The 15182-nt window shown below is 48.4% G+C and overlaps 1 protein-coding gene across 1 annotated transcript in view; it reads left to right on the top strand.

Moving 5' to 3' along the window:
- Nucleotides 1-13203: 13203 nt before the first annotated feature.
- The window catches only part of PSMD2 (proteasome 26S subunit ubiquitin receptor, non-ATPase 2), a 47216-nt gene continuing 45237 nt past the window's right edge, over nucleotides 13204-15182 (top strand). The window contains exon 1 of the mRNA XM_069726948.1: nucleotides 13204-13392. Coding sequence (XP_069583049.1) covers nucleotides 13285-13392 — 108 coding nt within the window. The 5' untranslated portion in view covers nucleotides 13204-13284. The remainder of the gene's footprint in view (nucleotides 13393-15182) is intronic.

Below are 15182 nucleotides of genomic sequence, written 5' to 3'. Positions count from 1 at the left end.
GAAAGGCAGAGACAGCGGCAGGGGACCAATTCGCCACATCAGCGACCTTCTTCGTCAAATCAGTCAAGGGTTTAACCACGCTGGAAAAATTAGCAATGAAACGGCGATAAAAATTAGCAAAACCCAAAAATTTCTGAAGGCTCTTCACGGATGTGGGCTGAATCCAATCATGAATGGCCTGAACCTTAACAGGAACCATCTCTATAGACGAGGGAGAAAAAATAAAGCCCAAAAAGGAAACCTTCTGCACCCCAAAAAGACACTTAGACCCTTTCACAAACAAGGCATTGTCACGAAGGATCTGAAATACCATACTGACCTGCTGCACATGAGACTCCCAATCATCGGAAAAAATCAAAATATCATCCAAATATACAATCAAGAATTTATCAAGATAATCCCGGAAGATATCATGCATGAAGGACTGAAAAACAGATGGAGCATTAGAGAGTCCGAATGGCATCACAAGGTATTCAAAATGGCCTTTGGGCGTATTAAACTCAGTTTTCCATTCATCACCCTGTTTAATACGAACAAGATTATAAGCCCCCCGAAGGTCAATCTTAGTAAACCAACTAGCTCCCTTAATCCTAGCAAACAAATCGGAAAGCAAAGGTAAAGGATATTGAAACTTGACCGTGATCTTATTCAAGAGGCGATAATCAATACAGGGTCTTAAGGAACCATCTTTTTTAGCAACAAAAAAGAACCCCGCTCCCAACGGTGAAGAAGATGGCCGAATATGCCCTTTCTCCAAAGATTCCTTAATATAGCTCCGCATGGCGGCATGTTCAGGTACAGACAGGTTGAAAAGTCGGCCCTTAGGAAACTTACAGCCTGGAATCAAGTCAATAGCACAATCGCAGTCCCTGTGCGGTGGAAGGAAACTGGACTTGGGCTCATCGAATACATCCTTAAAATCAGACAAAAACTCCGGAATTTCAGAAGAGGGAGAAGGGGCGATAGACATCAGAGGAACATCATTATGAACCCCCTGACAACCCCAACTAGTCACAAACATGGACTTCCAATCCAAAACAGGATTATGTACCTGTAACCAGGGAAAACCCAGCACGATAGCATCATGCAAATTATGCAACACCAGAAATCGACAATCTTCCTGATGGGCTGGCGCCATGCGCATGGTCACCTGTGTCTAAAACTGGGGCTTATTTTTAGCCAAGGGTGTAGCATCAATGCCCCTTAAAGGAATAGGGTTCTGCAAAGGCTGCAAGGGAAAACCACAACGCCTAGCAAAGTCAAAGTCCATCAAGTTCAAGGCAGCACCTGAATCCAAAAACGCCATGACAGAAAATGATGACAATCAACAGATCAAGGACACAGATAACAGAAATTTAGGTTGTACAGTACTGATGGTAAATGAACTGGCGATCCTCTTTGTCCGCTTAGGGCAGACAGAAATGACATGGGAAGCGTCGCCACAATAATAACACAACCTATTGAGACGTCTGAAACCTTGTCGTTCTGTTTTAGACAGAATCCTATCACACTGCATAGGCTGAGGAATTTGCTCTGAGGATAACGCCACAGCGCGCACAGTTCTGTGCTCCCGCAAGCGCCGGTCAATCTGAATGGCCAGAGACATAGAATCACTCAGATTGGAGGGTGTGGGTAACCCCACCATAACATCTTTAACGGATTCAGAAAGACCCTTTCTGAAAATTGCCGCCAAAGCATCATTATTACATTTAGTCAACACAGACCATTTTCTGAATTTCTGACAATACAATTCAGCCGCCTCTTGCCCCTGAGACAGGGCCAACAAGGTCTTCTCAGCTTGATCCACCGAATTAGGTTCATCATATAGTAATCCTAACTCCTGAAAGAAGGAGTCTACATTAAGCAAAGCAGGATCCCCAGATTCCAGGGAAAATGCCCAATCCTGTGGATCACCACGCAGCAGGGAGATGATGATTTTAACCCGTTGAATGGAATCACCAGAGGATCGAGGTCTCAAAGCAAAAAACAGTTTACAGTTGTTTTTAAAACTCAAAAATTTGGACCTGTCACCAAAAAACAAATCAGGAGTAGGAATCTTCGGTTCTAAAACAGGAGTCTGAACAATGTAATCAGAAATGCCCTGTACCCTAGCAGCAAGCTGGTCTACACGAGAAGCTAATTCCTGAACATTCATGCTAGCACAAGGCTCTTCAGCCACCTAGGGATTAAGAGGGAGGAGTAGACAAAGTAGACTGAAGAAAAAAAAATGGCTCAAGACCTTTCTTCCCTTCTTCTGAGATGCATTTAACTCATTATTGGCCAGTTGTAGTGTTATGATTAGGTGGCCTTGGAGCAGCATGAAAACCTTCACTGGAGTAAGTGGTACTATACTGACCGCAAACCCTGATCTTATCACCGCAACTAGAAGTAGCCGTGGGGTGTGCCTAACAAAACCTAGACACCTCGACACAGCCGGAGGACTAAATACCCCTAACGATGGAAATAGGAAAACTATCTTGCCTCAGAGTAGACCCCCAAAGGATAGGCAGCCCCCCACAAATAATGACTGTGAGTTGGAGAGGAAAAGACACACGCAGGCAGAAAACAGGCTTAGCAAATGAGGCCAATTCTAGCTAAATAGAAAAGGACAGGACAGGATACTAAGCGGTCAGCATAAAAATACTACAAAAATATCCACAGCAGAAAATACAAAACTCCACCATCTAACTAAAGATGTGGAGAGTATATCTGCAACTCCAGAGAATCCAAACAGACTGAGAAAAACAACTGACAAAGTCTAAGCTGGACGAATAGAAACAAAAGAACAGCACTGAAAATAAGCACACAGCATATGTGCTTCAGAAAAAGAAACAGACACTTATCTTTGCTGAACTGGCAGTTAAGCAGGAGAGGCCAGGCAGAGATCCAATACTTCCAAAGAAAGATTGCCAACTGGCAAGGGCTAAAGGATCCTGCACACCTAAATATCCCAGTCAGAATTGTAATCATCCGATACACCTGGCCAGGACTGCGAGTCAGAGACAACTGCATTCCCACCAACAACCACTGGAGGGAACCCAAGAGCAGAATTCACAACACTCTGCCCAGGAAGTCGAGACTGAACGGGTGGAGTGGGCTTTTAGTGAAGCTGGAGGTGCAAGCTTCTGAGATGAGTATGCAAGGCTAATGGCTTGCTTAATCCAATTAGCGATCGTGCTTTTGGCAGCTTTCTTGCCCTTATTAAAGTTACCTTCACACTAAACGATATTGCTAGCGATCCGTGACGTTGCAGCGTCCTCGCTAGCGATATCGTTCAGTGTGACACGCAGCAGCGATCAGAATCCTTCTGTGATGTCGTTGGTTGGGGCTAGAGGGCCAGCACTTTCTTTGGTCACTGGCTCTCCCGCTGACATCGCTGAATCGGCGTGTGTGACACCGATTCAGCGATGTCTTCGCTGGTAACCAGGGTAAACATCGGGTTACTAAGCGCAGGGCCGCGCTTAGTAACCCGATGTTTACCCTGGATACCATCCTAAAAGTAAAAAAAACAAACACTACATACTTACCTACCGCTGTCTGTCCCCGGCGCTGTGCTTTCCTGCACTCACTGTGAGCACAGCAGCCGGAAAGCAGAGCGGTGACGTCACCGCTCTGCTTTCCGGCCGCTGTGCTCACAGCCAGTACAGAGAAGCACAGCACCGGGGACAGACAGCCGAAGGTAAGTATGAAGCGTTTGTTTTTTTTACTTTTAGGATGGTATCCAGGGTAAACATCGGGTTACTAAGCGCGGCCCTGCGCTTAGTAACCCGATGTTTACCCTGGTTACCGGCATCGTTGGTCGCTGGAGAGCTGTCTGTGTGACAGCTCTCCAGCGACCAAACAGCGACGCTGCAGCGATCTGGATCGTTGTCTGGATCACTGCAGCATCGTTTAGTGTGAAGGTACCTTTAGTCCTGACCACTGGACGAACAGGTTTTGATCCAACCTCCAACTTTCTGTCTGTTGGAGGTAGAACAGGATCAACCTGCGGACGTCCAGGGTGTGAAAGGCCTCCTCTTTTGGATTAGAGGGATTTGGACAGAATGAGGGTAAAATTATGTCTTGATTTCTGTGAAAATCTGAAACTATCTTAGGCATAAAGGAAGGGTCTAATTTAAGGATTATACTATCCGTGGTTATGGTCAGGAATGGTTCCTGGATTGATAAGGCCTGTAATTCCCCTATACGCCTGGTGGTAGTGATAGCTACGAGGAAGACGGATTTAAGGGTCAGGATCTTTAAGCTGGAGGCTGATAGGGGTTCAAAGGGGTCCCCGGTCAGACCTTTTAACACCAGGTTCAAGTCTCAAGGAGGGGCGTGGACGTGGAGTCTCGGACGGATTCTAGTTGCCAATGTTATGAATCGTTTTACCCACTGGTGGTTTGCTAGATCCTGGTCGAAGAAAGACCCAAGAGCTGACACCTGAACCTTTAAGGTACTAGGTGAAAGCCCCAGTTCCAAGCCTTTCTGGAGAAATTGAAGGATCTGTGCAATATTTGGGTTGAAAGGATCCGGTCTGTTTGGGGAACACCATGACGAGAACTTTTTCCATATTTTGCCATAAATGGCGTTAGTTATTGGCTTCCTACTCTTTTGTAGGGTTTCGAACACTTCCTGCGAGAGTCCTCTGGCTTTCACGATCTCGGCTTCAGTAACCAGGCTGTCAGCTTTAGCTTGTGTAGGCCCGGATGGGTCAGGGGACCCTGTTGAAGAAGGTCGCGTCTCTGGGGAAGCAGAATTGGGCCTTCTAGACACATGCTTGTTAATGCGCTGAACCAGCTTCTCCCTGGCCACAATGGGGCTAACAGAATCGTTCTAACTTGATCTATCCGGATCTTCTGTAACGTTCTGGGTAGCAATGGTATTGGCGGGAAGGCATATGCCAGGGTAAACTCCCAGGGGTGGGAGAAAGCGTCCCTGCGCCTAGTTTGAGGGGGTCAGGGAGAAGAAGGTGTTTGATTTTGTATTCCGATTGTTGGCGAACAGGTCCACATCAGGAGATCCCCACCTCTGGACTAAGGTAAGGAATACATCCTGGTTTAGAGACCAGTCACTTGGATGTCCCTCTTGCTGAGGTAATCCACCTGGGAATTGTCCACTCCCTTTATATGTACTGCAGAGATGGACAGAAGGTGATTTTCCGCCCAGGAAAAAATCATTCCAGCAGTTAACTTTAGGCTCGATTGTCCTGTGACCCCTTGGTGCCAGAGATAGGCCACAGTGGTCATATTGTCGGACATCACCCGTACATGGTGAGCTTGGATGATGACAGATGCGGCTTTTAGCGCCTCTGCCACTGCTTTCAATTCCTTCAGATTTGAGGAACTCTGTCTTACATCTGGGGGCCACAACCCCTGAAAGTGGGAGCCTTCTATCACGGCGCCCCAACCTCTCTGACTTGCGTCTGTTGTGAGTACTCTGAGAGGAATCTGATCCCAGCTGACTCCCCGATGTAAGTTTTGGGAGTTCAGCCACCATGAGAGGGAGGATCTCACATGAGAGGGAAGGGGAATCTTCCTGGTTAAAGCCATCTGGCGTCATCTTGAGTACGTCAGGATGTGCGATTGGAGTATTATCGTATGGGCTTGGGCCCAGGAGACTGCCTGGATGCATGATGTTAATGAACCCAGGATTGACATAGAGTCTCTTAGAGTCGGGGTTTTTTGGTTTCTGAACCCGGAGATCCTGTGGACAAGATCGGTCTGACAGTCCTTGGGTAGAAAGGACATTCTCTTCTCTGAGTCTAGAAGAACTCCTAGGAATTTCTTCCGTGGAGAAGGCCGGAGGTCTGATTTTGCCAGATTCGGGATCCACCCGAGTGATCCTAGGATTTCGAGGACCCTCTTCACATCCTGATTGAGGCGCGAAGCAGATGGGGCGATGATGAGAAAGTCGTCCAGGTATGGAATGACACAGATCCCCTGCTGACGGATAAAGATTACCGCTTCTGACATGATCTTGGTGAAGACTCGTGGAGCAGATGAGACTCCGAATGGAAGAACGTTGAATTGGTAATGGCTGACCAGCTTGTTTTGGGAAACCACGAACCTGAGGAACCTCCTGTGGTCTGGATGTATCGGCACATGGTAGTATGTGTCCCTCAGGTCCAACGTCGCCATTACCCAGTCCTGACCGATCAGCGGGATTGCTGATCTGATCGATTCCATTTTGAATCTTCGGTATTTTATTACCTGATTTAGAGGTTTCAGGTTTATGATGATACGGTGTTTCCCGGAGGGTTTTTTCACCAGAAAGAGGTGGGAATAGTGACCTTCTCCTATTTCCCGATGTGGTACATGGTAAATCACCTCTGCTTGAAGCAGGTTTAATGTATACAATAAACTTGGCACTCAAAACGGTAGTAAGGTGAAGTTAATCAGCTTTATTGCAAGTCCCAGATACAGTTTCGACAGTTAAACGTTTTCGGTCCCACCGGACCTTCTTCAGAACAATTTCCAATTTATCTGATGCAAAATACCAACAAAGGCATATAGAACAATATTTTAGTTTCTGTCTGGTTACACAATATCACATATTAAGTGCAAAAATTAACAAAAGATATGTCTACAAAAGAAAGCAACAAAAAAAATAATAAAACAAGGGCAGAAAAATATCAAACAAATTTCAAAACCAAGTATATACAAAATATACGATAATTAAGCGGATGCTACCGCAGCCTACGATTAACTCCAAGGACTAAACATTTAATGGAGATCTGACTCAGAAAAATTGGATATAGTATACTATGCTATAAAGAGCCCCTATGAGAAAAGGATATATGTTCATAGGTGAGGGGTGGAGCTCCCACGTGGATCAGAAATGAAGTGACGATATTTATTCATCTTTATAGCCTGATAAACTTAGTGCATGGTATAACGTGCCTAGGGAGATAAAGCATATAGGGTGTTGAAATCTAAACACAGACTTAACCTATATATGGAAAATAGAACAAGAGTACCTGGTAGTGGTGCTAAATGGTATGAGGTAAGATTGAAGCTGTGGATTAAAGTGTGTAGTGAGGATGAAGAGCCATGATGAATGGTAAAAAATGAATAAAAATAAATAAAAAATGAAGTGTAAAATGGAGACTCCATTAGCGACTTAGTTCGCCTAGAGCCCTTTCGTTTTCTCATTTATTGGTAAGCCCCCTGTCAACCCTCTCTTAAGGACATTTATCCCACATGCTGCATTATTTTCACCACCACTCACATTCTCCCTCTGGTAATTTTTTACTTTTTACAGCATTACTCCACAGTTTCGCGTAAGAAGGTGATTTTTCCTTCCACACGTTGTAACCAGCTTAACCAGGTGATTCATTTTTCATTTTACACTTCATTTTTTATTTATTTTTATTCATTTTTTACCATTCATCATGGCTCTTCATCCTCACTACACACTTTAATCCACAGCTTCAATCTTACCTCATACCATTTAGCACCACTACCAGGTACTCTTGTTCTATTTTCCATATATAGGTTAAGTCTGTGTTTAGATTTCAACACCCTATATGCTTTATCTCCCTAGGCACGTTATACCATGCACTAAGTTTATCAGGCTATAAAGATGAATAAATATCGTCACTTCATTTCTGATCCACGTGGGAGCTCCACCCCTCACCTATGAACATATATCCTTTTCTCATAGGGGCTCTTTATAGCATAGTATACTATATCCAATTTTTCTGAGTCAGATCTCCATTAAATGTTTAGTCCTTGGAGTTAATCGTAGGCTGCGGTAGCATCCGCTTAATTATCGTATATTTTGTATATACTTGGTTTTGAAATTTGTTTGATATTTTTCTGCCCTTGTTTTATTATTTTTTTTGTTGCTTTCTTTTGTAGACATATCTTTTGTTAATTTTTGCACTTAATATGTGATATTGTGTAACCAGACAGAAACTAAAATATTGTTCTATATGCCTTTGTTGGTATTTTGCATCAGATAAATTGGAAATTGTTCTGAAGAAGGTCCGGTGGGACCGAAAACGTTTAACTGTCGAAACTGTATCTGGGACTTGCAATAAAGCTGATTAACTTCACCTTACTACCGTTTTGAGTGCCAAGTTTATTGTATACATTGACTGACGGGTCGGAGACCCTACTTGAGCACCATCTCTCACCAACTAGCAGAGTGCCGTGTTTTGTTTATTATTTGAAGCAGGTTTAAGATATCCGGCATCAGAGATTCCCGAAGTCCTGGAGATTGTAGAGAAGTGATGGTTAGACGGTGAGGAGGAGGACTCTCAAACTCCAAACTTAGGCCTTCCCATATGGTACGCAGGACCCACTGGTTCGTGGTGATCATCTGCCATTGGGAAAGGAATCCCGAGAGTCGACCTCCGACCGGAGAGCAGTCATTGTTTCTCGGGGGTCTGTTGAGGTTGGGGGACCAGGATATTTCTGGCTTTCCCTCCCTTGGGGTAACTCCACCGTCCCGATTTGCCCTTACCCCTGTAATTTTGCTGGGGAGCTTGGTCATGGGGGGAACGAAAAAAATGCTTTCTAGGGTTCTTTTGTTCCGGAAGGACTTTCTTCTTATCTGAGGCTTTGTCCAAGATTTCGTCCAGGACTGGCCCAAATACATAATGACCCTGGAAAGGAATACCACATAGCTTAGACTTTGAGGTAATATCGCCTCCCCAGGATTTAAGCCACAAAGCACTTCTAGCTGAATTAGTGAGGACAGCTGATCTAGCGGCTACTCGTGCTGATTCTGCGGAGGCGTCCGCGAGGAATCCAGTTGCCTTCTGGAGCAGAGGGAGAGAATTAAGAATCTCTTCCCTAGACGTACCTTGTACAAGGTGATTCTCCAAGGTACGCAGCCAGAGAAACAAGGATCTGGCTACACATGTTGAGGCCCCGTTAGATCTCAGTAAATTAGTTGAAGTGTCCCAAGATTTCCTCAATAAGCTCTCAGTTTTACGATCCATGGGATCTTTCAGCTGAGAGGAATCTTCAAAGGGTAGGGCCGTTTTTTTGGTTACCCTTGACACTTGAACATCGACTTTGGGCATTTCAAATAGAGAACAGTCTCCCTCAAGGTGAAAATGGTTCTTAAACTCCGATGGGACGTTTAACCCCTTTTCTGGAAGCCCCCACTCATGGAGGATAAGGCTTTCAATATTTTCGTGTATGGGGAATCCCTTCACAGACTTAGGTTTTAAACCCCCAAACATGTCATCCTGTACAGAATGGCCCTCTACCTCCTCTTCTACCCCCATGGTGCCCCTCATCATGGACACTAACTCCTCCATATCCTCGGAGGAGAAAAGATATTTTTTATTGTTTGATTTGGGAGCAGAAGTAGAACCCTCATTCTCCCAAATGTCCTCTGAACCCGAGGTATTATTATTATTATACATTTTTATAGCGCCAATTATTCCATGGCGCTTTACATGTGAATACGGGGCAAATATAGACAAATACATTAAACATGAGCAAATAACAAGGCACACGGGTACATAAGGAGGGAGGACTCCTCCTGAGTCACAATCAGAAACTACCGGGGCTATCTTCCTTTTCTTAGGAGGGGGAGGCTGCGGTGTCGGGGGCTGAGAAAAAGCCGCCATGGAGGACTGAACCTCCTGCCTGATGAGGGTTCTGATGCTGTCCATGAGTGAGGGCTGTTCAGTACGCAGAATATTGTCTGTGCATGGTTGGCAGAGCTTCTTTTTATATGTGGAGGGAAGCTTGGACGCACATGCAGCACACTTGCGGCTGGGCATCTTATCCTTCCTAGGGGCAGGGACCTTGTCTCCCTAAAACGAGAGAGAAAGTCGGACTAAGTCACTTAAATTTTAAATGGACAGCAAGCGACATCATTTCACTACTTACAGCAGGGGGGTGAGCGCTGGGCTCTGCAGAAGCAGAGTGTAGGGGTTTGTCACCGTCCATATGGTCAGTGGTCCGGACTACAGAGGGCCACAGACAGAAGGTCTTACCTGGAGGCTTCCCTAGCCAGGAATAAATAGTTTACCGAGGCTCCCAGCGAGTTTGGTGCTCCTCCTCCTCGTTAGGGTCCATGGGGGGGCAGAGACACCCGTCCAGGCTGCCACTGGATGTCCTAGGGGCAGGGACGCTGATCGGAGCGCGCGGGAGCTGCAGCGTATGGTGCCGAGGAAAACCGGACGTTCGGGTGCGCGTCACTTCTAGTGTGCGCGCGCCACCAGCAGGTGGGGAGCTGCAGGAGGACCCCGGAGCACTACACCGCCCTGCTTTGCCTCCCGAAAAAGGCGCGGGTAGGCCGGGTGAAGGTCCCAAGTCGCGTGGTGGACATGGAGATGGGAGCAGTCTGAAGGAGGAGGAGAGCAGAGCCCCCGACATCGACTGCCCGGCCACAAGGTAACAGTGCTCCCGATCGCCGGCCACGGCAGCACTATCAGAGAACCTCTTCATGCCCCATAGGGGACAGGAAAAATACTGGTTGTTGCAGGAAGGGGAGGGGTATTTAACCTCTTTGTTTCCTGTCCCCTATTAGGGTGGGGAGACATCCTCCGATACTGCTGTCGTGGAAGGTGACTGGATAAATTTCACCTGCTCTTGCTGTTATTAGCTGAATACAACTCTCAACATTCTCCTCTGTTAGTGCTGATCGCAGCGCGAGAAGGGGACGATGATGTGAGTGGTCTTCAGCACCTTGAAACCTGGAACAGCATGTACAGTACAGGTGATTGCCAGCCACTGGTCACACTAATCAGACACTAATCAGACACAGATGTCATCAGTGTGCACGTGTGAGGGACGTTTTGCGGCCTGTGCTGTTCTTTAAAAATGGAAATGTCAGCGTGTTTTGCCCACGGACACATGGTCCATGGAAATGCACTGACATGTGCACAAACGCATTCACTTGAATGGGTGCAGCGCCCCAGAGTCCTGGTTGTTGCAGTAATGTTATTCTTCCACCAGGGGGAGTGATGTTACGTCTGTTGGCACCAAAGGAGTTCACCCTGCCAGGTATCACAAAACACACAACACATTTCATACTCCAGCCACCAGGAGAAGCAAAGGTTCTATCCACTAGGCCACTCCTTACATTAGGGTAAAACTGGTAGTTGGAGGGAAAGTTAGGCTAGGTTCAGATTGCGTTAATAGGTGTCCGCTAGCGGACTCCGTTACATGGTGCAATTGTCGCAATTAACGCTATGTAACGGGTCCGTTAGCGCACCCATTGACTGCAATGTGCTAACGGGTCGCTAATGCATCGCTGACCCATGCCATTTTCGGCATGCGCTAGCGATGTCCCATTAGTTTCGGACGGACCTCGAACGCTGCTAGCGCAGATCGGGCATCCCTTTTGGGACATTGCGTTAGCGCAATCCGCTGGCGTATGCGCTAAACGGATTGCCATAACGCAATGTGAACTTAGCCTTAGAGAGTTCCTGGCTGGAGACTGAGGCAGAAAGGTCTCCAAGCCGAGCTGGCTGGAGTGATCTCCAGTCAGATCCAGACTGCGGTCTGAGGAGGACGAGGGTACACGGAGCTGCGCCTGCCCCACGTGCGGCAGCATCCTAAGAAAGGATACAAAGAGAATTGTATTGTAGGGAGTGAGAAACTAAGTCATAGCACGAGAAGAAAACCAGAAGGAGTCCTGTCCTGTGAGAGGCTGCCTCCTTCTGAAGCGCAGTACCGGTAGCCAGAACACCGAGGGAGTAATATACTCTATGCTTTACTTCAGAGACTGGCAGGACAGTTAATTCTACATTGGCTGCCCGACCATCATAAACAGGAGGCACAGTGGCAAATTGTGGAGGCCGGGGCGTCTCTAGGGTCCCTATAAAAAGCCTCAGGCCACAGGTCATACGTGTTTTGTTCTATCCGACTACGGGGAACAGTGAGAGGAGTAATAACAGTGAGGACCTTATTGGAGCTTATGCAAGTAAGGACCTACTGTTACTGTGCACTAGGGGAAGGCTACTGATTTCCACCTGGATAAGGGGACTCTGGAATTGCCATCGGACCGGCCGGACTCTGCCTACCCCGTGGTCTGCACCCTGGACTGTGGATGCTGAAGCCTTCAGTAAAGGTAAAGAGACTGCACCCTTTGTGCCCTCGTTATTCACTGCGCCTCACACCATCCACCATCTACACTCTGGGAAGCCCTGGGGACATACTTCACCTGTGGGAAGGTATACCATCTAGCTGCCATCACATCACCCCAGTGGACCCCTAAGCAGCATCGGTCACCCTGACCGAATACCACAGGTGGCGTCACGAACACTATCAATCCATCCAAACACTGCCTTTTATTGGGTGCCCCTCATAGGGCCATGGGCCGGGTCACCGTGACATCCCCGCTACATGTGAAAGCTGTCACCACACGTAACGGACACACTGACGTGTGAAAGAGGCCTTACGATCAGTAACAATGTATCAGATCAATTGTAGGTCAGACCGTTCATGCGCATAACCCAACCATCAATATGTCAGACTAAGACTAGGGCTATATGTCGATGTGACGCATTTCTCAGAAAAGTTGGGTGATAAAAAACATCTGAGCAAGTTACCTGCAGCTTGCTGTCACACATGGCTATTCTGGAGCTGTGATTTTGCTGCAAAAAAAATTGTAAAGAAGACGTCCCCGGGTTACATGTGGCTTACAAGGAAGCTTATTATTGAGTTAAGGTTTTTAGAGCCAAATTCTTCAAAATGATGGTTCATGAATTTGGTGCAAAGTCCGAATTTTTTTTTCGGAACTGTTTTTGTGACTCATCATGTGGTGCCAAAAGTCGTACGTTTTTGCAAAGTGGTGTAAAATTTGGATCCAAATACCAACGGACTCAAATATACACCTGGATGTGGGTGAAGTGGTACCAAGATTTGCAACTTTTAAAAAAGTTACAGTTGAATCAGGTGAAAAGATTCTGAATAGCTAAACGCCACCTACAAGTTGGGAAACAAAAAAAAACAGCAAACACATAGAAAAAAACACACAAATAGAATAATGAATTGGGTGAAAACAAAACCCAGGCGCAAAGGCAATGGTGAGTGTGCAGCAGTGTCTGCCTCCACTGCACAATAACCGGCCCAACACACAGGGGACGGAAATAACGCCCCTATAGCCACACAACTGGAGGAGTACCAACATGGAGGACACGGAACTGTACAGTGGAGTACCAATATGGCGGAACTCACGTGACTGACAGCGCATGCTCCGCACTCGGACAATGGAGCTCCCCAGGTCGCAGCGCTTCTCCCTGCGTGAACGTCTGACGTCTAGTTACGTACTGTGCGCGCATGCGTCCATCAGCCGGTCTATGTGCTTCTGAACTGAGACTCATCGGCGGACATGGAGGAACAGAGCCGGAGTCAGCAGACAACCCCGAGCGGGAAGGGCAAGGAGGCCGCCGGCGAGCAGCGCGACCCTGTGAAGGACAAGAAGGAGGAGCAGGAGCTGGTGAGAGAACGAGCGGACGCGCTGTGTCACGGTGTGGGAGAGTCAGCGGCCTACACCGGGGAGAGCTGAGTCACCCGGGCCGGACATGGCAGGTTCCCAGGGAGGCTGCAGTGTGTGCACGGTGCCTATACGTAGTGCAGGCTCTGTGGCGGGAGCCGGAGTCATACATGCAGGAGTGTGATGGCAGACACTGACCGTGGCCTTCCTCCGTGCCATACTGCGGACCCCCCACACTGCGCCCCTCTTATATCCCCCAGTGTTCTGTGGGGGAAGCCGGCCCCATCATCTGCTCTAAGGCCAGGTGTAAGCCAGGGTCCTACATGCAGGAGTGTGATGGCAGACACTGACCGTGGCCTTCCTCCGTGTCATACTGCGGACCCCCCACACTGCGCCCCTCTTATATCCCCCAGTGCTCTGTGGGGGGAGCCGGCCCCATCATCTGCTCTAAGGCCAGGTGTAAGCCAGGGACATACATGCAGGAGTGTGATGGCAGACACTGACCGTGGCAGACACCGACCGTGGCCTTCCTCCGTGCCATACTGCGGACCCCCCACACTGCGCCCCTCTTATATCCCCCAGTGTTCTGTGGCTGGAGCCGGAGTCATACATGCAGGAGTGTGATGGCAGACACTGACCGTGGCCTTCCTCCGTGTCATACTGCGGACCCCCCACACTGCGCCCTTCTTTTATCCCCCAGTGCTCTGTGGGGGGAGCCGGCCCCATCATCTGCTCTAAGGCCAGGTGTAAGCCGGAGTAATGCATGCAGGAGTGTGATGGCAGACACTGACCGTGGCCTTCCTCCGTGCCATAGTGCGGACCCCCCACACTACGCCCCTCTTATATCCCCCAGTGCTCTGTGGGGGGAGCCGGAGTCATACATGCAGGAGTGTGATGGCAGACACTGACCGTGGCCTTCCTCCGCTCCATCCGTGTCATAGTGCGGACCCCCCTCACTGCGCCCCTCTTATATCCCCCAGTGCTCTGTGGCTGGAGCCGGCCCCATCATCTGCTCTAAGGCCAGGTGTAAGCCGTAGTCATACATGCAGGAGTGTGATGGCAGACACTGACCGTGACCTTCCTCCGTGTCATAGTGCGTACCCCCCACACTGCGCCCCTCTTATATCCCCCAGTGCTCTGTGGCTGGAGCCGGCCCCATAATCTGCACTAAGGCCAGGTGTAAGCCGTAGTCATACATGCAGGAGTGTGATGGCAGACACTGACCATGGTAGACACTGACCGTGGCATTCCTCTGTGTCATAGTGCGTACCCCCCACACTGCGCCCCTCTTATATCCCCCAGTGCTCTGTGGGGGGAGCCGGAGTCATACATGCAGGAGTGTGATGGCAGACACTGACCGTGGCCTTCCTCTGTGTCATAGTGCGTACCCCCCACACTGCGCCCCTTATATATCCCCCAGTGCTCTGTGGCTGGGGCCGGTCCCATCATCTGCTCTAAGGCCAGGTGTAAGCCGTAGTCATACATGCAGAGTGTCATGGCAGACACTGACCGTGGCCTTCCTCCGTGTCAAAGTGCGTACCCCCCACACTGCGCCCCTTATATATCCCCCAGTGCTCTGTGGCTGGAGCCGGCCCCATCATCTGCTCTAAGGCCAGGTGTAAGCCGGAGTCATACATGCAGGAGTGTGATGGCAGACACTGACCGTGGCCTTCCTCCGCTCCATCCGTGTCATACTGCGGACCCCCCACACTGCGCCCCTCTTATATCCCCCAGTGCTCTGTGGGGGGAGCCGGAGTCATACATGCAGGAGTGTGATGGCAGACACTGACCGT

This window comes from Ranitomeya imitator, chromosome 5 (genome assembly GCF_032444005.1).
Source record: "Ranitomeya imitator isolate aRanImi1 chromosome 5, aRanImi1.pri, whole genome shotgun sequence".
NCBI lineage: Eukaryota > Metazoa > Chordata > Amphibia > Anura > Dendrobatidae > Ranitomeya > Ranitomeya imitator.
The sequence above is the reverse complement of the archived record's forward strand: the minus strand, read 5'-3'. Positions and strand labels throughout refer to the sequence as shown.